General features: G+C 42.5%; 1 protein-coding gene across 2 annotated transcripts in view; it reads left to right on the top strand.

Moving 5' to 3' along the window:
• Nucleotides 1-23572, top strand: part of DCAF5 (DDB1 and CUL4 associated factor 5) — a 93263-nt gene extending 69691 nt beyond the window's left edge. For both annotated transcript variants that reach the window (XM_080932779.1, XM_080932778.1), the window contains exons 7-9: nt 1030-1096; nt 13417-13544; nt 19145-23572. In XM_080932779.1, coding sequence (XP_080788905.1) covers nt 1030-1096; nt 13417-13544; nt 19145-20911 — 1962 coding nt within the window. In that variant the 3' untranslated portion in view covers nt 20912-23572. The remainder of the gene's footprint in view (nt 1-1029; nt 1097-13416; nt 13545-19144) is intronic.
• Nucleotides 23573-23883: the final 311 nt, after the last annotated feature.

Below are 23883 nucleotides of genomic sequence, written 5' to 3'. Positions count from 1 at the left end.
ATAGGCCTTTCTTTTTCTGGAGAAAATAAGCAGATGGAGTCAAAGTACAGAAGTAATTTTGACCTCAAGTTAGAATAAAACAGTTTTGTCAGTATCCGAAAATAAGTGAACTGCTCAAGGTGCTACTTGTTGCTGTTCACTCAAACACAATGTATTTATGAGTCTAATTAATTAGATTACATCTAGCAATAATGACTTCATTTCAGACCAGGTGATTTGAAGCTGCCACATAAAAAGATATCACTTGTCCTTGTCATGGTTGGGTTGGAGGTAGCCTGCTGCTCCAGGATGTCAGGGAGATGCAGAGAAGTTTAGGATACTTGACCTCAAAGATCTCTATGAAGATCCTAATTTTTATTTTCTACACAAATAAAAATTGTGACACACAAATATTATCTGAGATTTTTCATGTTTAAAAAAAAACTAGGTTTGAGCTGGATGTCTAAGTACATGGCTATGATCTTAATCCTCACAGAAGTGATGCAGGAGAATTACACAGTCAAGTCCAACCTTAGCTACCTAGCAATACCCAACACCAACCCCCCCCCACACACACACAGTACACTTTTAGGAGCTGAGGTACAATTCAGTCGCATGGTGTTTCATATATATAAGGACCTTGGTTCAATTCTCACTGTCCCTCAAACTTTTAATTTAAAGATGTACAGTTGTGGGTCTGTTGAAATGGCTCAGTTGGTAGAGATGGTTGCTGCCAAACCTAATGACCTCAGGACCTACATAGTAGGAGAGGACAAATATCTGCAAGTTGCCACACAAGTACATGATATGCATGTAAAAATAAAACAAACAAGAAGACTTAAAAACAAAACTTTTAATTCCCCTCCCCTGTGAGCTGGGATGGGGGGGGCAAGCAGGTCCCAGGATTGCATAGCAAGGGCCTTGCCAACTCAGCTACCTCAGTGGCTCTGCTTTTAAAAAAAAATTCTCTTTACAGAATGATATATGTAACTGAATAACTGTCTTTCCAGTTATAAAATAATACATACAATGTTTCTTTTGTTCCAACAGTATATCCTTTCAGGCTCTGATGACTTCAACCTATACATGTGGAAGATTCCTGCAGATCCAGAAGCAGGTAAATATGTGCCAGTATAGATGTGCCAATATGGTTGACTCTCTTGACCTATGACGTGCAGTTCCTTGAGAGAATACTATTACAATAGATGAATATACTTCTTTAAAAAATAATTTTTTAGATTTTTATTTTTTGTGTTTAAGTGTTTTACCTGCTTATATGTGTGCCACATGTGTGCCTAGTGCCCTCAAGAGTGTGAGATCCTTGGAACTGGAGTCACAGATGGTTGTAAGCTACTATGTGGCTGCTGGGAACTAAACCTGTGTCCTGCAAAAGCAACAGTACTAATTGCTGAGCCTTCTCAACAGCCCCCTATCCTTCTTTCTGTTAATATAAGCAGTTTATTAGAAAGCATCCAAGAGAATTTTGAAAATAAAGATCAGAAGCCACTCATTTACACATTATCTTACCTGGCATAAATGATATTTAGGAACTTTTCCCTCCTAAGGACCTCCTTTTTCAAAGTTTTATGTTACATTTATTTGAGTATGTGTGTGTACACACGTGTGCATGCACATTAGCCATAGTACATGTGTGGAGGTTAGAGGACAATTAATTTGCCAGAATGATTTTTGTCTGTCCACCATGTGGTTGTCCAGCTTTGCAGCAAGTCTTCACCCTATGAGTCACAGCTCCAATGCAAGAACCTTTCCGACTTATATTCACTCTTTATGGGCAAGATTGGAAGTAGTTTTTCTAAAGATAGGGTTTCACTTTGTACTCCAGACTAGCCTGGAATTCTGAAACCTGCCTCAACATTCAGATTGCTGAAGATTCTAAGTGTGTGTCACTAAACCCTACTCCTCAAGTCTTTCTTTAGACTTTAGGAATTTCCTTTATATCTTGTTTCAAAGGATTTCTCAAGACACTTAAAATTTTTATTTTAAATTGTGTATGTGCACATATGTGTGTGTGTGTGTGTGTGTGTGTGTGTGTGTGTGTGTGTGTGTGTGTGTGTAGGTATGCACACATGAATGTCAGTACCCCTGGATGCCAAAGACCTTGGATTGCTTGGAGCTGGGAACCAAACTCTAGTTCTCTATAAGAACAGGACATACTCTTAACTGCAGAGCCATCTCTCCAAACCTGGAGGGGTTTTGTTTTGTTTTGTTTTGTTTTTTTATATTACTGTTAAATGTTTTTCCTCATGCATTGCATACCCTGTTTGTTGTGTTTTTCATGTTTGGTTTGCCTTGCCCTCTGTTGGACTCTTGTAATGTTAAATAGATTTATTCATCATATTGAATTGTGTTTTGCCCTCATATGTATCTGGTCTGTGCACCACATGTGTGCTTGGTGGTCATGGAGGTCAGAAGAAGGCATCAAGAGGCCCAGGAAGTGGAGGTACAGAAGGTTGAGTCATGTAGGTGCTGGGAATCAAACGTGGGTCCTCTGAAAGAGCACAGTACTCTCAACTACTAAGCCATCTCTCCAGCCCCTCAAACCTCACTTTAAAACAATGGCGTCCTCACCTATTTAATATTACCTACTGCTACAAAGGCTCAGATCAGTTGTCTGCAATGGGTGATACATGGATGGTATCAAACTGGAAAATGGCCGTCAGAAATGTAACAGAGGACTCTGCCTGGTCTACGACACAAATTATGTCTAGTGCTCAGAGTTGAGACATTTTTGGGTTTATCTGATGCTGAATGAATAACATCACTACCCAACTTTAAACGGGGGTAGGGATGGGTGTATCCAGTTGCTGTGGTCTAGTTACTAAATAAGTTATAAACACTTCCCTTCTGGAATTTGGAAGTGTGGAGAAGCAGCTCCCCCTCAAGCATAGCCAGACGTGGTAGCAGTCTACCGGATGTCGCAAGCAGAGCAAACTGCTGAAGTTTATTCTGGCTCAGGTTTCCCACCTCCACAGATCATGGATTGATTACCTGATAAATAATCTTTGTGTTTAATTGTATCTTTTACCTAACTTGCAGTGTTTTTGATTGATTACCCCTTTTCTTTTCTGGAACTCTTCTCTGCCATCTTTTACACTTGTATAAAGAAAAATGGGAAATAACAGAATGGGAAGATTTTGTTTGTTTGTTTGATAGTTGTTTTTGGCTAGTTGGGTTTTTGCCCCATTGTTTATTTTGGTTTGGGGTATCTCCTAAGTCCCTTGAGCCTCTTAGTCTGCCAGGGCTACAATCCCAGAATAGCACAAACTGAGTGAATTAAAAGATTTTAAGACTAGGCATTGTGTCATGCTCTTTTTAATCCCAGCATTCATGAGGCACTCATCTACATAGCAAGTTCAGGACAGCCAGAGCTATATAAAGAGACCCTATTTCAAAAAACCAAACCAAACATAGAAACCATGAATGTATTTCCTCATATTTCTGAAAGCTGAAAGTACCACCAGTAGATTGTGCTTCTCTCTTTGACTTGAAGAGATGGTCTTCTTTCTTTGTCCCCTCTTTTCTCTGTGCACATACACCCCTGATAATTCTTCCTCTTCTTCAGAGATGGATATTTAATAGTTCCTCAAGGAACTGAGGTTGGCTCTGATTTCTCTCTGAGTCTGTCCTGTCTCTCTGTGACAGTTAATCCAGTTTGTGGATTCTGAAGATGTCAGACTAGGCCAAGGAAGTCTTTGCCCTGTTGGTTTTAAAATGTGCTACATGGTGATACAGAAAGCGTGGATCCAGGGCCAGGGGTATGTTTTTAATACCCAGTACTGGGAGGCAGAGGTTGTGAATGTGAATTTCAGATCAACCAGAATTAAATAATAACTGTTCAATACTAGCCTCATCTACATAGCAAGTTCAGGACAGCCAGGGCTATATAAAGAGACCCTATTTCAAAAAACCAAACCAAACATAGAAACCATGAATGTATTTCCTCATATTTCTGAGAGCTGAAAGTACCACCAGTAGATTTTAAGATGGGATCCTATCTTAAAAATAAATAATGACAAACCAGAAAGTAGGTCAAGTTTCAGGTAAGTTGTTTGAGGCCACAGACCCCACATCTACTGCAGTTATTCTTGAGCTGGCCAGAAACCATCATTTCTACACTGGGTTTCTATGTTTGCAAGGTCAGGGTCATACTGTTTCTCTCTTGTTGGTCTCAGGAGCTGGTAGTTGAGGGCTTTGCTCTCTCTGTGTGTCTTCCAACATTACATCGTGTCACAGAAAGTCATATCCTTTAATCATCATCTTGGTGTACATGTAATGAAAGTACCTTTTGCAGTTATTTTTAGTAAGCCCGACTAGGGAATCCAGCCTTACTGCTGCTACTCTGACAGACCCCACCCACATTCCCTCACATGTGTGAGCTTTCCTCTTCTGGGTATCCTCCTTTTTTCTACTTCTACTATTCTTATACTTAAATTATTTTTATTAAAGTAACGTGTGTAATTTTAAATCAAATAATTATTTAGAACTTAAGACAGCCTTCTCTACTTTGCCCTATAACAGCTTATGATTTATTATTTGTTCATTTAGTTGTTTAATTTTGTTGTGTTTTGGAGGAGGGTTGGTTTCTTTCTTTCTTTTTTTCAATACAGGGTATTTCTTGTGTAGCCCTGGCTGTCTTGGAACTGGCTGTGTAGACCAGGCTGGCCTCAAACTCAGAGATCCACCTTCCTCTATCTCCCAAGTGCTGGGATTAAAAGCATGCGCTACCCCTGCCCAGTTTATTGGTTCAGTTTTAGACAGGACCTCGCTTTCTGCCTGCTGGCTTACTAGCACTGACTGGCCTAGAACTTGCTATTTATCTTAATTCTTTTATTTATTTTTTAAATTTATTTTATGTATATGAGTACACTGTAGCTATCCTCAGATACACCAGAAGGCAGCATCGGATCCCATTACATATAGTTGTGAGCCACCATGTGGTTGCTGGAAATTGAACTCAGGACGGACAGTCATTGCTCTTAACCACTGAGTCACCTCTCCAGACCCATTCATTCTTTTATTCAGAAGCTATTTCATGGACAGTTAAAATATGACAGTAACAGCCAGCAAGATGGCTCAGCTGACAGTATTGCTTGTATAGGCCTAAAGCCTGATTTAATCTCCAGATCCTACAGGATAACAGGAGACAGATTCGTCTTCGTGACCCCTCTACCCAGATTGTTGTAAGAAGAGTGAGCTTACACCCATTCACACACACACACACACACACACACACACACACACACACACAAATAAAATACAACAAAACAAAAGAAATTAAAAATATGATTATAAAAGCCTCACAGCAGACTAGAGCTATGGTTCTTCCAGATCTCTCCAGATTTTCCTGTAATTCTACCTACAGCTTATGTCCCCATAGTGAAACCTGTTCAGGTCACCATCAGTTAACACCCAGGGCTCAGCTTATTTGGAGTTATCAGCTCTTAGCAAGTAGGCTCTAGAGAGGTCTGTGATGATGTAACCAACCACTCTCTGGGTGTGTTCTCAGCCTTTCTTCAGACTGCCTTCAGAAATGCTTGACATCTCCTTTTTTGTATTATATTTCTAGGTATGCCCACCCACACACGGACACATGTATCCTCAAGCACACATATCCATGTGGCTGGGTGCACATATGGAGATCAGAAGACAACTTTTGGGAGTTTGTTTTCTCCTACTGTATAGTTCCTAAGGGTTGAACTCTACATTGTCCAACATAGCATTAAATTCCTTTACTTACTGAGCCATCCTTTTGGCCCTCCAGTTTTCAAATGCTAGCAATTAGTTCATAGTTTAAAAAAATATTCAGCAAGTTTCAGCAAAGCAAACAGCACACCTGAGGGCTATATGTGGCTCTTGAGTTTTTCTTTTGACTGTGTCAAAGAGAAATGGCCTAATCCATCCTCCTGCCTTTTTAAATTAACTGTTTGATTCTGGACTGATGACAAGCATAGTTTTCCTCATTAGTCATACTTGTTGAGTATAAGATACTAAGGTAAACTAATAAGGAAAGCTTACTTATTATGTACCTTAATGGCACAATTAATACTTGTGTCTAAATGACAAGCAATCAGCATTAATTAAATGCTTGCTGTGTGCTTTACAGTAGTTGCCAAATGCTGAAAATCCTGATTGTGAACCAGTCAGGAGCTCCCCCCACCTCTTTCTCTCTCTTTTTTTCTGAGTGTTTAATGTGTGATTTTTTTTTAATTCTAAAGAAATTGTTTTTTAAGAATTATTTATTATGAGTACATATTATGGTGACTTCAGACACACCAGAGGAGGACATCAGATCCCATTACAGAGGGTTGTGAGACACCATGTGGTTGCTGGAAATTGAACTCAGGACCTCTGGAAGAGCAGTCAGTGCTCTAACCACTGATACATCTCTGTCCTGCAAGACTTCAGATGGAGCTGAGAAGACCATTTCTGTCGTAAGACCCATACCCATGTCAAACTCTTGACCTAGCAAGAGAGGACGGACTAGAACTGGGAGCTTTTGCTGTGGCAAAGAAAATGCTTTTGAGAATGTTTACATCTCTCCAGTGGGAAGGAAGGAAAGTCATCAGTTGTGTATTGTAATCCTGAAAATAAGACAAACAGACCAGAAGTTTATTCACTCAGCCAAGGAAAGGAGCAACAGGCCTGAGATCTAGTGCTGTCATGTGGTCAAAGAACAGTCTAAGGCAGATCTCAAAAACTGTTATTGTCTAAGGCATTTTTAGACAATGTCCCAATCCTTGCCATGAAGTCCTAGAATCTTTCTTAAAATGCTATATAGATGGATAGATGACATAGTCTACTGAGATGGCTCAGCAGGCCTTTGTTGTTGAACCTAATGACCTAAATTTGGTCCTCAAAGCCCACATGGTAGGAGAGGATCATCCTCTACAGGTCTGCAAGTTGCTTTCTGGCCACATACACATGCTGTGGGGTGTGGAGACCACACATAGAAGCACACACATAAGTAAGTACATCTTTTTTGTTTTTAAGACAGAGTCTTGCTATATAGCTCTGGCTGGCTTAGTATGTAGGTCACACTGGCCTCACACTCCCATCTGCTTGCCTCTACCTCCTGAGTGCTAATACTAAGAGTTAAATATATGTATGCTACTGCTTTTGCTAGGGGTATTATGGTGTGTAGATCCAAAGCATTTTTTTCCTAGTTACTTAGATATAAAAGTAATTGACTTGGCAAAGTAGTGGAAGTGACGGTTTATACTTTAAATGCTTGTGTTTCTCTTTCTTCTAACTTGTTTTAAAGTTTTCTCAGAGCAGCTTTCCCTGAGTCTACTTTAATATCATACTACATATTTTCACACATTTTCTTCTCTTTCTCTATGTGTGTACACTTCTGTTGTCTGAACCTAGAGCCTCACACATGCTAGGCAGATGGTCTACCACTGAGCTATATGTCTCTACCCCTGACTTTATTTATGGAGAAAGGGTATGATCCAGATGAAATGATGGTCTTGAATTTTAAATCCCTGATCCGTCATTCATCATAAAGTTGGGGTTTTAGAGAAACACTGTAACCCTTCCTACCTGACTCTTCCCATTTTAAATAAGAATGATAATGACATTCAAAGCAGCAGTGTCTGTCTTCTTGGTGTTACTCTGACAGTACTTACAGACTCAGTGATTTCTTCCTTATTTACAAAGTTTCTCCACCTGGTGATGGTGACGCACACCTTTAATACCACAGAGTTTGAGACCAGCTTGGTCTAAGTACCAGACACCCAAAGAAAGCTACACAAAGAAACTCTGTCTTGGAAAACAAAGTTTCCTCCCGTCCTGAACACTCCTTTTTAAAAGGCAGATGAACAGGAAGTGGTGCTGCTTGCCTCTTATCCTAGCATTCAGGAGACAGACTCTTGTGAGTTTGAGGCCAGCCTGGCCTACACAGAAAAACAGTGTCATCCAGGATGGAGACATTGTCCTTTGTATCCTCATGAATGAATGACCTAGTGGTTGATATGTGAAGACTGCTGGATGAGTCATCTAAAGGTTTCCCTTCTTTGACAGACTTTTTCTCAAATAGAATGGGAGACCATGCGTTTTCACTCTCAAGTCACGTCATCCACCCCACAGGCAGTAGGCTAGAAACGGCTGTAAGGTGTATTTGTCAGCCTGCATATATGTGTAGACAATATCACTTCCTTTTTCTATATTTAACTGTATTCTGTTTGTGTGCAAATGTACACAAAGGTCAGCAGACAACCTGCATAAATCATTTCTCCTTCACTGTGTGGGTCCCAGGGAGCAAGCTCTGTTCATCTGTCTTGGGAACCACCTCTGCCATCTCATTGGCTCTCTTTTCCTAGATGCACATTGCTCCCAGTGAGTTGGGCATCTGGATTTTTCCTTCCTTGTAACTGGAAAAACGGCTGTTTTCAGTTTGCCACACGTCCTTGGTTGCAGATACATGTGAAGTGCAGATGGAGGAAGAGCTGGTATAATTGTCTTTGCACAGTTAAGCATGGCTGGCTGCCTGTGGATCGCTGGAGCTCTACTGATGGCACTTTGTCCCCATCTGGCCTCTCCCATCTCTGAATGGTTCCATGTTCCCCAACAGACAGCCAGTGCTCCCTCTGTCTCATCAATATCCTTGATTGTGTTTCTCTGTGTGAAACCCTAAAGCCTATAACTGTCGGTTCAGTCCTTTTGGAAATGTTAAGATTTCTTTGGGCTTCTCTTCTTTTGCCCTTCATATTTATAAACTTTGTTGTTGTTGTTGTTTTCTTTTTCAAGACAGGGTTTCTCTGTTTAGCCTTGTCTGTTCTGGAACTCTCTGGAGAGCAATATTTGTAAACTTAATTCTACCACTGGGGTCAAGAATGAAGTAAGCTAATTTTCTCAGCTTCTATTTACCAAACTGTATCCTTGCAGGTTGTGGCTCTAACTTTTTCCTTTAGACTTTGTTCCAGAGAGTATGACAAGGGGCTTTACTTGAATTCATTTACTTACTATCTTAGAAATGACAGTATTGCAAAGTTATTTTGACAGATCATGAAAAGATACATACTTTTATTTTCCTTTACAGTGTTGGAGGAGCTTAACCCAGGGCCTTGAATAGTCTAGGCAAATGTTATACCACTGAACCACATTCCCAGCCAATAAATTCTTTCTTGACTTAGAAGAGGAGTGATATAATTAACTACATGTGCATACTCAACTTAGAAGTAGATTCTGGATCAGTATCTCAAGACATATAAGGACTCCAGGGTCCATAAAAAGATAACTATTAGGACTGTGAATAGATTTCAGGAGTTTGGTAAACTTTTATAGAATTACATTAAAGCATTGCGAAGGATAGGTGGGAGTTTAACTACTTTTGTTTCTTTGCTCTTTCTATGGTAAAAAATGCTATAAAAGAAATACCCAAAATTAGCATCAAGAACATAGAGACAAAGAAACATCTGGATAAATCCATATGGTGGGTAATAGAGCCCACAAGTGGAGTTTTTCCCCTTGTATTCTCCAGTCTTATCCATGTTTCAGTCTGATCATCATATATTAATTGGAGATATGCCGTGAGGCAATGTTTAGGGACTGGGGTACAGCAGAGACAAGAGTCCTGTCATCACAGAACTCACTCTTAGTGAGGGGACTCTTCAGACAAGGAACAGAGACATATGACAGAATGTCTGGCTGTGCGGTGGAAGCAGTAGGTGCAGTTGTTCATTGGATGTTTTGTAGAGGCTTCATTGAGAGGGTCACAACTGAGCAAAACCCTCAGAGAGTGGGAGGCACAGGAATGTATCAGTCTTGGGGAGCAGCAGGAAGGTCTTGGAGCATGAACCCCACTAGACGTATACTACCAGGGCATTTTAGAAAGGTTTTTGGATTCTGAGCTGGGTGTTCTGTCTGACACTTGGATCCCAGTGTGCCCTAAGATAGTGAGTATTGAACATTTATGGGATTCTGTGAGATGGCCTACTCACTCTTGCTTTGTTTTCTGGAATCTGTGGCAGAATACATAAGGATATATAGACTCTCCCACCTCTAGCATCCCTTTTTCATGAAAGACGGCCATACTGGAACTTCAGCTTTGACTTTACTATTTATCTGTGTGCATGTGTAGCAGTCAGGGAACCTCGGGTGCCAGTCTTCACCTTCCACCTTGTTTTAAACAAGGTCTTATTTTTGTTTGTTTGTTCATTTGCCATTTTGTATATCAGGCATATATGGGTTCTAGAGATCTGAGCTCAGGTCTTCATACTTGTGCAGCAAGCACTTTATACATTAGGCCATCTCCTATCCTCAGCTTTGACCCTTTAAAAAACAGATTTATTTAGTGTGTGGGTGTTTTGCTGCATATGGTACCACAGAGCTGGAAGGCAGCCTTGAAACCTTTGGAACTGGGGTGTCCATGAGCCAGTCACATGGTACTGAGAACTGAACTCAGGTCCTTTGGAAGAGTGACAAGTCTTAATAGCTGAGCCATATCTGTGGTCTTTATCTTTAACTTTTGAATGAAACTTACAAATCAGTGCCATCATGTTTGGCAAAACTCAAATCAGGTGGTCCTAAGAAAAAGCAGAACCATGAACAAATAGCAGCTTAGGAAGATAGGGTTTTTTTCCCTAAGTATGTGCTAGTTTATTCCTGGATAGTCATTATTCATGATTAGGTCATGACTCCACTCAACAAATCATTTACACAAACTGTACAATCACACCTAAATTCAAGTCATTTGAAACCTGAGAACCATACTGCCCTGCAAGAGGTCTTTAGCTTTCCCCTTGCAACCTTGTTTCACCTTCCCTGGGTACATAGGCATATCACAAATCAAACAATTACTGATAATAAATTATTAAAAATTTGTTCTAAAAAATTGTTTGGTATCCATATAGTTTTAGTCTGTATGAAAATGAAAGCAAGTTTGCATCCTAATGAGGTATAGATGCACATTCATATTCTTACTGCACTACTGGGAATTGGTCTGGGGTCCTAGGTCACTACTGATCTACATTCCCAGCTTGCTTGTTAATTTTCACATAAGGAACTAATTCATTCGTGGCTGAGTTTTTGATGTTGCAGATGTAGAGAATTTTTGACATGGCCCAGAGCTGATAGATACTCTGATTGTGTGATCATCACTGCGGCGCCTACTGCTTCTATACTAAATATCTAGCATAAGGTGGCAGACTGTATTTAATGTTTTTTGAAAAATTGTGGGGCATTCTGACCTAATCCCAAGCAACACTCATTTAACAATTTTCTATGAACTCAAACAGCAGGTTTTGGAATCAAATATTTTAGCACAATACAATCCCAAGATCTGTTGATGCTACTTTGTTACTTCTGTGCTGAGAAAGTCCTGTAAGTTCCTAGGGAGCCATCCACTGCTGTAGTTGTAGGATCACAGCTTTGCTTGCACTTACAAATGGCAGAATGCTTCCTTACCTGTTTTATCATCAGAACCTTTTTCAGATTCACTAGATACCAGTTTGGATAAAGAGGAAGACAAACCCACCACAGTTAGATTACACGGGAGATTATCCACTAGTGACTACCCCAGATTAGGGGTAAGAACAGGATGTTTAAAAAATAGAATTCAGAGAACCATGCTGTATGTACACCCTTTGTTGTTATTGGTGGTGGTGGTGGTGGTGGAGATTGGTTGGTTTTGTTTTGATTTGATTTGGTTTTGTTAGATCAACCTTTCCTACGAAAGCAGACACACGGCTGCTGGGGCTAGTTGGTTTCATTGTTACCTTAACCTAGAATTACCTGGGGAGAGTCACAGTGAAGGATTGTCTAGATGACACTGGCCTGTGGGCATGGCTCTGGGAGATTGTTTTTATTCTGGATTTTTTGAAACTGGGTCTCATTTTGTGGCCTTGGTGTCCCGGAACTTATGTATATTAGGCTGGCCTTGAACCCATAGAAATCCAGCTGCCTCTGCCTCCCAAGTGCTGGAGTGAAAAGTGTGCTCTGCCATATCCAGCTGGGAGAGAGACTGTTAGGACAGCCATAAGTGATGTGAGAAAGCCCAGCCTGACCGTGGGCACCGTTTGGGCTCTGCACTATGTGTGAGTAGAAACCTAGCTGAACACCACCTGTATTTGTTCTCTTGCTCCTGACTGTGGGTGTGCTATGACCAGCCGTCTCAGGTTCTGCTCCAGTACTTGCCCCATTGATGGACTATAATGTGAAATTGTCAGCTAAAATAAACCCTGTAAGTCACAGCAGCAGAATTAAAACTAAAAGATGCTCCTGAGGAAGCTTTGAGCCCTATATCTAGACACCTATTGTATGCCCTTACGTTTTCACGGATTCCTCTCTCCTTAGGCCTAAGACATATTTTCCTCCTCCCGTGCCACTCTCAGGCACTTGACATTGTGACATGATATGTCAGGTTACACTCCTGTCCTGATCCATGCAGCCCATGACTCAGGTCAGACTCACCAGCCTACTTCATCCAGGAGGCCAAATGTGAAAAAATTTCTAGAAAGTAATTAGTTGGGAAAAGGCAACTTGATCAAATACTTTGATCAAAGTATTTGTGGGGTAAGACAGACACATGGAACAGAAACCGTACTTAATGGTCCTTAATGCCATGGTAGAGGCAGGAAGAATCCACTGGCCAAATACTACTCTTGGGTTTGTGTCTGGATGCCTCATGCAGCCTTATTTGCTGTACTTAGTTGTGTGTGACAACTCAGAGTGACCTTGTTCAGAATGCAGTGTGTATGTCCTGTGTAGGTAATAATACCGTTGCCCAAGTTCATTAATGACAGTATTTTTACTCTTGTCAACACACTCTAGGTCCCTGGTACTCATTGTGTGCCATGGCGTAATGGTGTCAGAGGACAACTCCTGCATGGTTGTCAGTCTGGCTGCAGTGCTTTACCCACTGAGCCCAGGTTTCACTCCTCCTTCCTTCTTCTGACTGTGATCCAAATCTCCTTTGTCTTCAGTTCTCCCGATGTCCAAGGGTGAAGGAAGGAGTCTGCAGTATCCTATTTTCTTCCCTCTAATGTCATCTTAGTATAAATTGAGAGTTAAACTGATTAAAGACATCTTGTGTATTTAAATTGTCACATGTTCCTGGTTGTGCAAGCTCCCGGCTTAGCAGCCTGACTTGTCCCAAGTATTCAATCTATTGCTCTATTGCTTTTTCTAGTACAACTTTTGTATTAAAGCATGGGGACCAAAAACTTGTTTTAAGTAGCTTTGGGTCATTGACAGTGGAATTGCTGTGGGTGGGTGTGGGCATTGCTTACAGGCTAAATAAAGGCTCTTTATAAGAGACATGCTAAGGGGTGCTCTGTCCCTCTTTCCCCAGCAATGTATCCAAAGATTCTGCATTGTGCTGTCATCATCGAACAAAAGCTCAGCCCTGTTCAGAGTTTTTATATGTCATGACTGGAACCTGGCACCATTCAATTTTGTTTGTTTCTGTCTTCCTAGGTGGCATTGGCAGGGTGGTCAATGGAGCCTTCATGGTGCTGAAAGGGCATCGGTCCATCGTTAACCAGGTTCGGTTTAACCCCCACACCTACATGATCTGCTCTTCTGGTGTAGAAAAGATTATCAAGGTGAGACAACTTCCCCTTCTATCCTTTTAGGGAAATGTTCGTAGTTCATAGCTGAAAGAAGCTAGAACAATGTGTAGGGATTTATATCTAAATATTTTAACTACCAAAATTCTCCATGATTTCCAGGAAACCTGACATAAAGCTGAGGTGAGGAGAATCATTATCCCAAAGGTAGCTAAATATTAGAAGTTGATATTGTAACAGTAGGTGGAGTGTGGGGTACATGTGTTTAACCCCAGCTCTCATGACACAGAGGCAAGCAGATCTGAGTGTAAGCTAGCTTAGGCTATTCAGTGATTCCAGGCCAGGCAGAGCCACACACTATGAGTCTGGTTTTGTTTTTTGTTTTTAAGTGATTTTTAAAATTATTTTCTTTAGGAATCATTGTACTATGTTTATTAATAAATCAGTGTACTTATGAAACTTTTACATGGGTTCATTTTTATCAGAAACGTACATTTGTTTTCCAGGTTGTATTTTAGTGGCTTCTGATCTTGACTAGTTCTGCTCTCCACTTCCATGTGATTAGGAGAGCCACCACCTCTCCTGTTAACTTGTGTGTCCTATGTCTAACTCGCTGTCCTGCTTTAGCACACAGGTTTAACTGAGTAGTTGTCAGATTCATGATTAAATTATCTCAACTGAGGTGACTTAGGGATGACTACTAATCGTGCCATCTGAACACTCACCCTGCTGGCTAAAGGAGTATTTGTGTGGCACACGGAGCCAGCTTGGCCTGTTCCCATAGAAGGCACCTGTTGGCACTCACAGTCTAGGCGCTGGCAGCTCTTTTCCATATCCAAGGAAACAAAGGTTTGGGGAAATGACAATTTCTCCCTCCCTTCCTCTTCCTCTCCCTCCCTCTCTTTCTGTCTCGCCAAGCACTAGGAATTATACCAGGGACTTGCATGTGCAAGGCAAGTGCTTTACCACTGAGTTCTTTCTGACCCCATAAAATGATAAATTCTTTAGGACCTGTGATAACTAAGTAAGGAAGGAGAGATCATGCTTCCCACAATAGTTAAAATGCCTCAATTTTTTTGTAAAGATTTTATTTATTTTATGTATATGAGTGCACTGTAGCTATCTTCAGACACACCAGAAGAGATCCTAGTACAGATGATTGTGAGCCACTATGTGGTTGCTCGGAATTGAACTCGGGACCTATGGAAGAGCAGTCAGTGCTCTTAACCACTGAGCCATCTTTCCAGTCCTTTTTCAATATTTTTTTATGACAATAAAACCTGAGAGAATTTTCAGAGGAAAAATAAGAGTGTATTTGTAATGATTTAGGATTTTTCTTTTTTTACTTTTTGAGAATTTATTCTCAAAATTTATTTTCTTTTATTGTTTATTTTATACATGCATATAGTATATTTTGATCAAATCTACCCCTTATAATTCATTTCCCTTACCACTATCCCCTCCCAACTTTATGTGCTTTGTATTTTCTTAGCCCATTTAGCTCACTTAGTTTATGGTGGGTGGGGGTAAGGGGGGTGTGTAACTTCCTGTGTTCCCCCAGTAGCCATCAGTTGCTCCTAGCTCCTCAGCTAGGGTTGGGACTTGGTGAGCACCGTTCCATTCATGCTAGAGTCTTGTGTGGCTTACGTTTGCCTCTGAGGTCACATGTGCAGTTGCCCTGCTGTGTCCAGGAAGCAGTTCTAAAGTGGTTCTCCATCACCTCCGCCTCTTACAGGTTCCCACCCCATCTTCACAGTGATTCCTGAGCTTTAGAAGGGAGAGATTATAGATACATCATTTGGGACAGAGTGTTCTGCAGTACCTTATGTTTGCAGACAATGACATTTAAGTTACAAATTGTTGTTACCTGGTTAGTGTATGGAAAGCCAGGAGGGAGCCTTATCTCACCTCCCTCACCTTGCTGGCAAAGGAAGCGAACATCTGACTGGACCATCTCAGTTGTCCTTCACTAAGACAGCCATTGAAGTAGCCTGTCCTTCACATTGCTTCCCCTCTCCTTTGGCCTATGATTAATAGGTTGGCACTGTAAAACATGCCCTTCCTAGGCCTGTTGACGTCATGCTCTTCAGAGAGCTCTCTGCTTGGGCATCTCCTTTAGAAGAGAAATTCCTGTTTGGCATCTACTTGGATGCTTCTGTGCTGAGTCTCCTCAGATATTGTTTAGTCAACTGAAGTCTTAACTCTAAAGGTCATATATTGGAAACTGGCCAAGTTCTCAAGAAAGAGAAGAAAATGTTTTCTCTGTGAGGTTATCCAGACTGAGCTGTGGAACTCACTGCTCCCAGGTTCCCATAGGAACAGAGAGGCACACTTGATCATTTAAGACCTTGAGCGTGCACAGTGAGAGTAGAGCACAAAAGGCTTCTCTGCGGCTCTCAGCTTTGCTTTCTCACACGTTTCCCCACTTGCCACCTGGCTGGGCATAGTATTGTTGGGTTTGGTGAGGCAGGAAAACAGCACGTTCCCAGGCCAGCCTAAGCTACACAGCTAGACTCTGACCCAGGTCAGCCTGAGCTACACAGCCAGACTCAGTCTCAGAAAGAAAAGAAAAAGAAAAGGAAAAATAAATGCAGGAGAGGCAATGGGAAGGACCAGGTTGAAAATAAATGCTGGCTCCAACTTTCTGTTGAAATGACTACCCTTGCCTAAACCTACATCATTGATGTACTTTTGAATTGTTGGCTTAGATCTAAAGAAACAGACAGTTTTACAATTGTCTGTAATGATTCTGACCATGGTGATGGGGAATCAATAATTCTGATGGCCAACTAAAGCATTTTGGTCTTAAAGCTTTCTGGCTACCAGGTTCAGAGAAAGCAGCATGCCCATTCATGCTTGGCTACAGCCTATCATTCCCATAACTGTGGTTGTGAAGTGGAAGCTTTCCAGGGCGAAGGTATTTGCTTAGGACTATAGGAAATGGTGGGACATGAGTTCTGCTGCTCTTTACTGCTCTCAACAAACACTGACTTCAAGGGGAAGTTTTGTTTTGCTCTGAGTCTTAGGACTACATTACGGTTCATCTAACTCACCGTTTGGATGGAGGAGCCTCACCTCACCCAGGGCCACCACTTATCTAGGAGTCTATACTCCCAAGTCTCCTGCCTCCCAATCCAGTCTTATTCTATTGCCCCAGGCTTTAGGAATATACAGTTAGCTTAACCTGACACCTTTCAGAGCCAGGATAAAACTGACCTTTAAAGTTGATTTTCATTTCTGAAGAGAAAATGTGGGGGCTGGAGAGATGGCTCAGTGATTCAGAGTGCTGCCTATTCTTGCAAAGGACCTGGGTTCAATTCCCAGTACCCACATGATTGCTCCTAACAACTTTTTGTAACTCTAGTTTTAGGGCACCTGACTACCTCTTCTGGCCTCCAAAACACTAAAATGCATAAAATAAAGATTTAGTTTTAAAAAATGGCTTGGGAAGTAGTCAGGCCATTTCTGTGAGCAGAGAGGATTTCTATGAAGGAACAATATATTTGTTTTCATATTAGGTAATATGGCTAATAACATTTTGTTATTTTTTTAATTGGGAAAATGAAACACTTGGCTCAGAATTAAGAATGAGACCTGAAAAAGCATCCTAAGGTCAGCTCTCTTCCTAGGTTATCAAACTCTTACATCCTCAGAATGTGTTTGCAGAGATGGTTGTCTATATCTTGAGCCTTGTGCTGCCTAAGATTTTCCAAGCATTGGCTGTCACAAAGAATATAACTGTCCCTCAAACCAAACCTTTGCTTTTTGCTACTTACTCTACGCTTATGCTATTATTAACATACCTCACCTTTACTGACCCCCTTGACCTTGTGACTTAATGAGTCATAGTCCCTTAATGGGGCTCCCGGGTGAACCCTGTCCTGGATATGGAAAGGTAACAGAGAAGAGTACATCTGGGATGCTGATGTTGAGGAGGAGTAGCTAGCCTTAGGTGTCATCAGCCTCCTGTAATCTGGAAATCTTCTCAAAGACCTCCTCTCAGCAGTAGCCAAGAAAGGTCCAGCAGGGGTAGTAGGTTGGACTTTTCCTAGGAGATGAATTTGTTCTTAGTGTGCTTTGGAGAAAGTGGATGGGGAAGGATGGGCACTTTCCTCTGAGTTCGATGCCATCTAAAGATAGGCACCATCCTGTCAGGCAAGAAAATGACTGGAATTTCATTGAGGTGCCATGGCTATGGGCTGGCATTACTGAATTTCTCAGTGCTGTTCTGTGGACCTGTCTAGCTGTCAGGCAGAGTTGATTTTTCTCATTTGTATCAATAGTTTAATTACCTTGAACTTGATTTTGCATAAGTTAACACACCACTGTACAGCTCAGGTTTTGGGTGAAAACACCTGAGTTTAAAACTTTAGTTTTGCTCAACTGTGAGTGTACATCCTTAACTATGAGGGAGAGACCTGGTAAAGGATGGAGTTATGATCACTCCTCCAGGGACAGTGTGTTTCATCTCTTCCTGAAGCTAGGAGAATTACCCTTGAAGCAAGCCAGCAACTAACTCTCTGGTTAAGAGAACCCAGTTTCCTGGGTAACTGAGGCCTGTACGTCCAAGAGGGAAATGTAGTGTAGGCAGTTGTCTATTCTTGTCAAGCATCAGTGAGTAATTCTCATTGGCTAAAAATAGAATATTGTTGTTTGGAAGAAGTGGGGCTATAGGCTGAAATTTTTTGTAGGGTGTGTGTTTGGTTGGTTGGTTGGGTTTTTGGTTTTTTAGGCAGGGTCTCACAATGTAGCCCTGGAGCTTAGTTGTGTAGACTGGCCTTCAACTTACAGAAACCTGCCTCTGCCTCTGAAGTATGCTACCATGCCTGGCAAGGAATATTTTCACTCTGGAAAAAATTCTTTTCTGTGAATAGCTTCAATCTTCTGAAATTTTAGAAATTACATTGCCTAATATTCAAGTCATCTTCCACCCATCCTCTTAGGTTAAGGTTATAATTTCCAATGTACTGACAGAAAACTTAGGGGTGAAGAGACAATATATGGGTGTCCTTTGCCTAAAGACATCCTTAAGTCTCTGGATCCAAGTCTAATTCTGTGCTCTAAACTGCTTTTGCTGACCTTTGAAAGCTGCACTTTTGATATATATTTTATAAGAGCCAGTCTACTAAAGTGTTTGGTTTTAAGCTACATGTCTCTACCACCATCCCACAAACATGGGATCAGGTAATGCAGTTTGTTGAGCCAAATTGGCAGTTTATAAAAGACTCAGTTCGGCTGGTTAAAAGATGTACCAAACCTGATCCACATCCCTATTAATTACATTATTTTGGGTAGATAAGTCCTTTCTCTTCCTGGGACTAGTGAACCAATGAGGGGGTGACAAACTCATGAAGTAAAACGTTGCCTGGAAAGAAAAAAAAAGTTTGGTTTTAGTTTGGTTTTAGGCAGGTTCTGGCTATATAGCTCAGGTTGTCCTGTGGCCTCTTTTCTTTGCCTCTCAAATGCTAGTATTACAAGAGTGCACTTTTTTAATTGTAAAGAAAATGTTTTTAAGTTGCGTTGTGACTTTAAAATGACCGTGATGGGTGGGGGGGCTCTTCAGTGGTCTTTATCATGGCCAGCTACTAAGACTTCTCATTCAATCCTGGTTGCTTTGTTTTTCATCTTCCGTGTAGATCTGGAGCCCATACAAGCAGCCAGGATGTACAGGAGACCTTGATGGTCGGATTGAAGATGACTCCCGCTGCCTCTACACCCATGAGGAGTACATCAGCCTTGTACTGAACAGTGGGAGTGGCCTGTCCCACGACTATGCTAACCAGTCGGTCCAGGAAGACCCCCGAATGATGGCTTTCTTTGACTCCTTGGTGCGCCGTGAAATTGAGGGCTGGAGCTCAGACTCAGACAGTGACCTCAGCGAGAGTACCATCCTTCAACTGCATGCGGGGGTCAGTGAGCGCTCCGGCTACACTGACTCAGAATCCTCAGCCTCACTGCCCCGCTCCCCACCTCCCACAGTAGATGAGTCTCCTGATAATGCCTTCCACCTGGGGCCCCTGCGTGTCACCACCACAAATGCAGTGGTGTCAACCCCAGCAACACCAACATGTGAGGATACGGCCTCTCGACAGCAGCGCCTATCTGCTCTGAGGCGCTACCAGGACAAACGCCTCCTGGCCCTGTCCAATGAGTCTGATTCTGAAGAGAATGTTTGTGAGGCTGAACTGGACACAGATCTCTTTCCTCGGCCACGGTCACCCAGCCCTGAGGATGGATCTAGCAGTTCCAGCAGCTCCACCAGCTCTGAGGATGAAGAGGAACTGAACCAGCGCCGAGCCACCACCCGGCAGCGAAACGCCATGCGGAGGCGACAAAAGACAGCCCGGGAAGAGCGGCCCAATGCTCCAGTCAAGTCCACCAACACCTACATTGGAGAGGACAATTATGACTACCCACAGATCAAGGTAGATGACCTCTCCTCCTCCCCAAACTCCTCTCCTGAGCGGAGCACTTCCACTCCGGATATTCAGCCAAACCGGGCACCACCAGCTGCCAACATGGAATCAGTTGAGCGTAAGATTTATAAAGCTTACAAATGGCTCCGCTACTCCTATATCTCTTACTCAAATAACAAAGATGGGGAAACCTCCTCAGTGACAGAGGAGGCAGATGAAGGAAGAGCAGGAACCAGCCACAAAGACAACCCAACCCCTTCTTCCAGTAAGGAAGCCTGTCTAACAGCCACAACCCAGAGGAACCAGGACCTGCCTCCTGAAGGCTGCAGCAATGATGCTTGTAAAGAAGGGACTTCTACCAGAAATCCCCACAGCGGTGCAGGCCATGAGCACAGTAGCCATCCTTGGGCAGAGGTGCCAGAGGGCACCTCCCAGGACACTAACAACAGTGGTTCTCTAGAACACTCTTTTGAAACTAAGACGCTCAATGGAAAGGCTCTGAGCAAGGCCCTGAGCAGTCGAGCTGAGGAGCCACCCTCACCTCCTGTCCCCAAGGCATCGGGCTCCACTCTCAACAGTGCATCTGGCAACTGTCCCAGGACCCAGTCTGATGACAGTGAGGAGAGGAGCCTTGACACCATCTGTGCCAACCACAACAATGGATGCTTGCACCCCAGACCCCCTCACCCCCACAACAATGGGCAGAACTCTGGGGAGCTGGAGACAGTGGCTTGCTCTTCCCCAGGACACCTAGACACTGACCATGATAGCCCATCCCTGACAGGGACACTTCTACACAAAGATTGTTGTGGGTCTGAAATGGCCTGTGAGACCCCAACTGCTGGAGTGAGAGAGGACCCCACTGATCCCTCAGCCATGGACAACATCAAGGTTATTCATGGCCAAAGTGGCCTCAAAAGGCACCGAATTGAATTTGAAGACACAGATTCAGAGAATTCCTCCTCAGAGAAGAAATTAAAAACATGATAAATACAAAGGGAAAACAAAAGCTACAAAAAGTAGCCTTACAAAATAATTTTTCTTGTTTAGTGAACACAGAGGAAAGGAATAAGTATTAAAGGCACATAAAAAACAGGGCCTGAAACGTGTCTGCTGCTGCTCCTTCTGTTAGCCACTCACCAGTGGGTTGGAATGTCTAGCCAGCATGGCCGTGTGCTCTGCAGAGCACTGCCTGTGGCTCTTCTCTAGTGAGATGTAGCATAGCATTCCTGTGCAGGTTGTAACAGTGAACCCGTCTTGGGACATTCGGCTTGTTCTGTGTGTGTGTGCCCACTGGCACACGTGGGCTTGTTGTCTTAGGAGACCTTTCTTTTAACTGTCCATCAGCAAAGACCTGTGAATCTGTAGCTTTTGCTGTCACACCTGTTCATTGTTCATATGACGTGGTGTCCTGGTCCTAACCAAGACAGTCTCTTAGATCAGATTGTGCTGCATTGAGTTGTAGATTTATGCTAGCAGAAAGGAGATGCAAATGGAAAGAGACCTTCCTTCAGCTCATTGGCTGTGCTGAAGAGGAAAACATGGCTCCTTTCTTAAATGTTCCATGTTTTCTCCAGCTAACATATCACTGAGCATTTACTGTGGCTCTAAGTGGAACATTGTTGTTGCTAGGGCTCAGATCCTGATAGTGTCTGTGTGCAGAAGGGGCAGAACTACAATACATGCTGTGAGGTGCCGTACAATGACTAGTGGACTACACACTTTAACCATTTAGGTGCTGGGTTCCTCAGAGGCACTCAAGGCCAGCAGGTGCTTCCTTGGCTCCAGGTAATGGAGTCCAGACATACTGAAAGAAGAAAGGACCCCTCCCTCTAATAAAATGGCTGGTAGAAGAATGCTAATGAGTTGTAGTGAAGAGCAGAATGTGGTACTGTATTCTAATCCAGTGCCAATCTATCAGTTAGAAATGGGGGCTGGCACCTTCTCTCAGGAGTGGAGTTGTCAGAGGCTGTGGGTTCCACCTGAACTTTGCAGAGTAGTAACGTCTGTTAGGAGACAGAGAGTATGGAGAGACAAGTCTCTGGTCTGTGTCCTGACTCCCAGAAGACATTCTGTTCTGTTGAAGTAGGTAACAGTGGAGAGAAGAAAATATCACATTTCCAGTGTGTAGTGGTGATTGTAGTCCCTGAGTTGTCAAGAAAGGGTTGTGCAAGACAGGAAGACCTAAAGATGCTCAGATGTCTGGTGTAGATGTTAAAAGCAAGAGGAAGAAAGAACAGTGGAACTTTGAATGCAGAGGTGCTAAACAGCTGGAGCTTGGCTGGAACTGGCATAGGGAGGGCTTAGCACAAGGCAGCTGTGGCCTCACTGACCCAGCGTTCCTTTTTGAGGAGGACCTGTCCTGCTGGAATGGAGCCAAGAGAAGACCATCTGTGGAGGCGGAAGAATGGATGGTGCTCAGTGCCAGCCAGGGTCCTTATAAAGGAAGGCAGTTGGTAAGAGCGAGGGGGATATATGTCATCTTTCTGAGCTTCGCAGATGTGCCTAGAATTTGTGGTGTGGTTGAAGTGTAGAAGCAAGATTTGGGAAGGAGAGGAAGGCGCCTGAGTAGGGGGTGCAGTCAGCAGCTGAACTCTTCCTGGGGAGCGGGACAGTGACTCTGTAACCAACGTTAGAATTACTTTAGATTTGTAATCAAAATGGTTCTATGATTTATCTTTTGACTATTCACAGATAATTGTAAATTCTGGTTTTATAAGTCCAAGTCATTTTACATTTGCTTTTTCAAAATTATTAAATTGGAATTTTTTAATCCTTTATATACAAAAAAAAAGTTATAACCACTCAGTGTGTGTCTCTCTTCCCCTTAGTCAGCTTACCTGGTTCTTCTATTCTCTTTTACTCTAATCAGATTCACATTATCTTCCTAAAGGAAAAAGAAAGCAAAATTAGCTAGCTATTAATAATTAGTTTCCAAATGACAAGTGGGGTCTTTATCGCTAAATGTTATCTCATTTGGGTATTCAAAAACATTCAAAAGTCAGGGGTCATTTAGTTTGTAACTTTAGACGCCAAAAAGGGTCATCCTTTTCGAGATGCTTTCCATCCTGGGGAGAGACTTCCAGCACCATAGGTTTGGGTTGTCAGGAGATGGGCCCTAAAATAACTGCCAGAGCAGGACAGAAAGGGATGCTTCTTTTAGCCCTTCCACACTCACTTTCAGAGATCTTGTGTTGTGTGGTCCTGGTATTGGAAGCCTGACCAGAACTACTTCAAAGGCCCCTTTGCCTAAACCATTGCATAAGCCAGGCCTCCCATGCTGAAGACATATTTAATCACCAAGTTCCTCCGGAATGGGTGTTTTACCTAGCAGGAGGGCACTGATCAGATGGATTTTGTTCCTGCACCCTGTACATAATGCTTTGAGTGGCAGGTCCAGGGATATGAGACTGTTGCTCTTCCCATTGTTTCGCTCCTGGTTTTGTAAATGATTCTTAACCAATATATGAGTTCAACAAGCTGTTGGCTTGAGGCAAATGAAGTTTGCAACTGTGCTGATTTAATAGGAGTCTCGTGTTGTCTGTCAAGGTGCCTTCCTCTGCTGAAGCCTTACCTCCTCACAGCCCTGCCTCTTCTTACCCAACAATGCTGACTCTTCTCTGTGTATATGCAAATAAACCTATTAATCACTTCTCCCTGGCTTCCTCTTCTCTTCTCTGGGAAGACTTGGTTGCTTAAACACCCTTTTCCTTCATTTCTTTGCTGTTTTAATTCCTGCCCGGTTGGAAACTCCATTTAAAGCCATACTGAAGACTAGAAGACAAGTTCCATGTCTGACAGTGGTCATGTCACTTCTGACTATTGGGACAAAGGTCCTATCTGACAATAAAAGGAAAGGTAGGGGAGGCTGTGTCCACTAGGCCTTCTTCCCCAGGCCTTCAGCCTGAGTACAACCACGTAGTAGGCCATGGGAGAAACACCAAGGTGTAGACACACTT

The sequence above is a fragment of the Micromys minutus genome, assembly GCF_963924665.1.
Source record: "Micromys minutus genome assembly, chromosome: 1".
Taxonomy (NCBI): Eukaryota; Metazoa; Chordata; class Mammalia; order Rodentia; family Muridae; genus Micromys; species Micromys minutus.
Note: the sequence above shows the minus strand (reverse complement) of the source record. Positions and strands in the feature narration are given on the sequence as shown.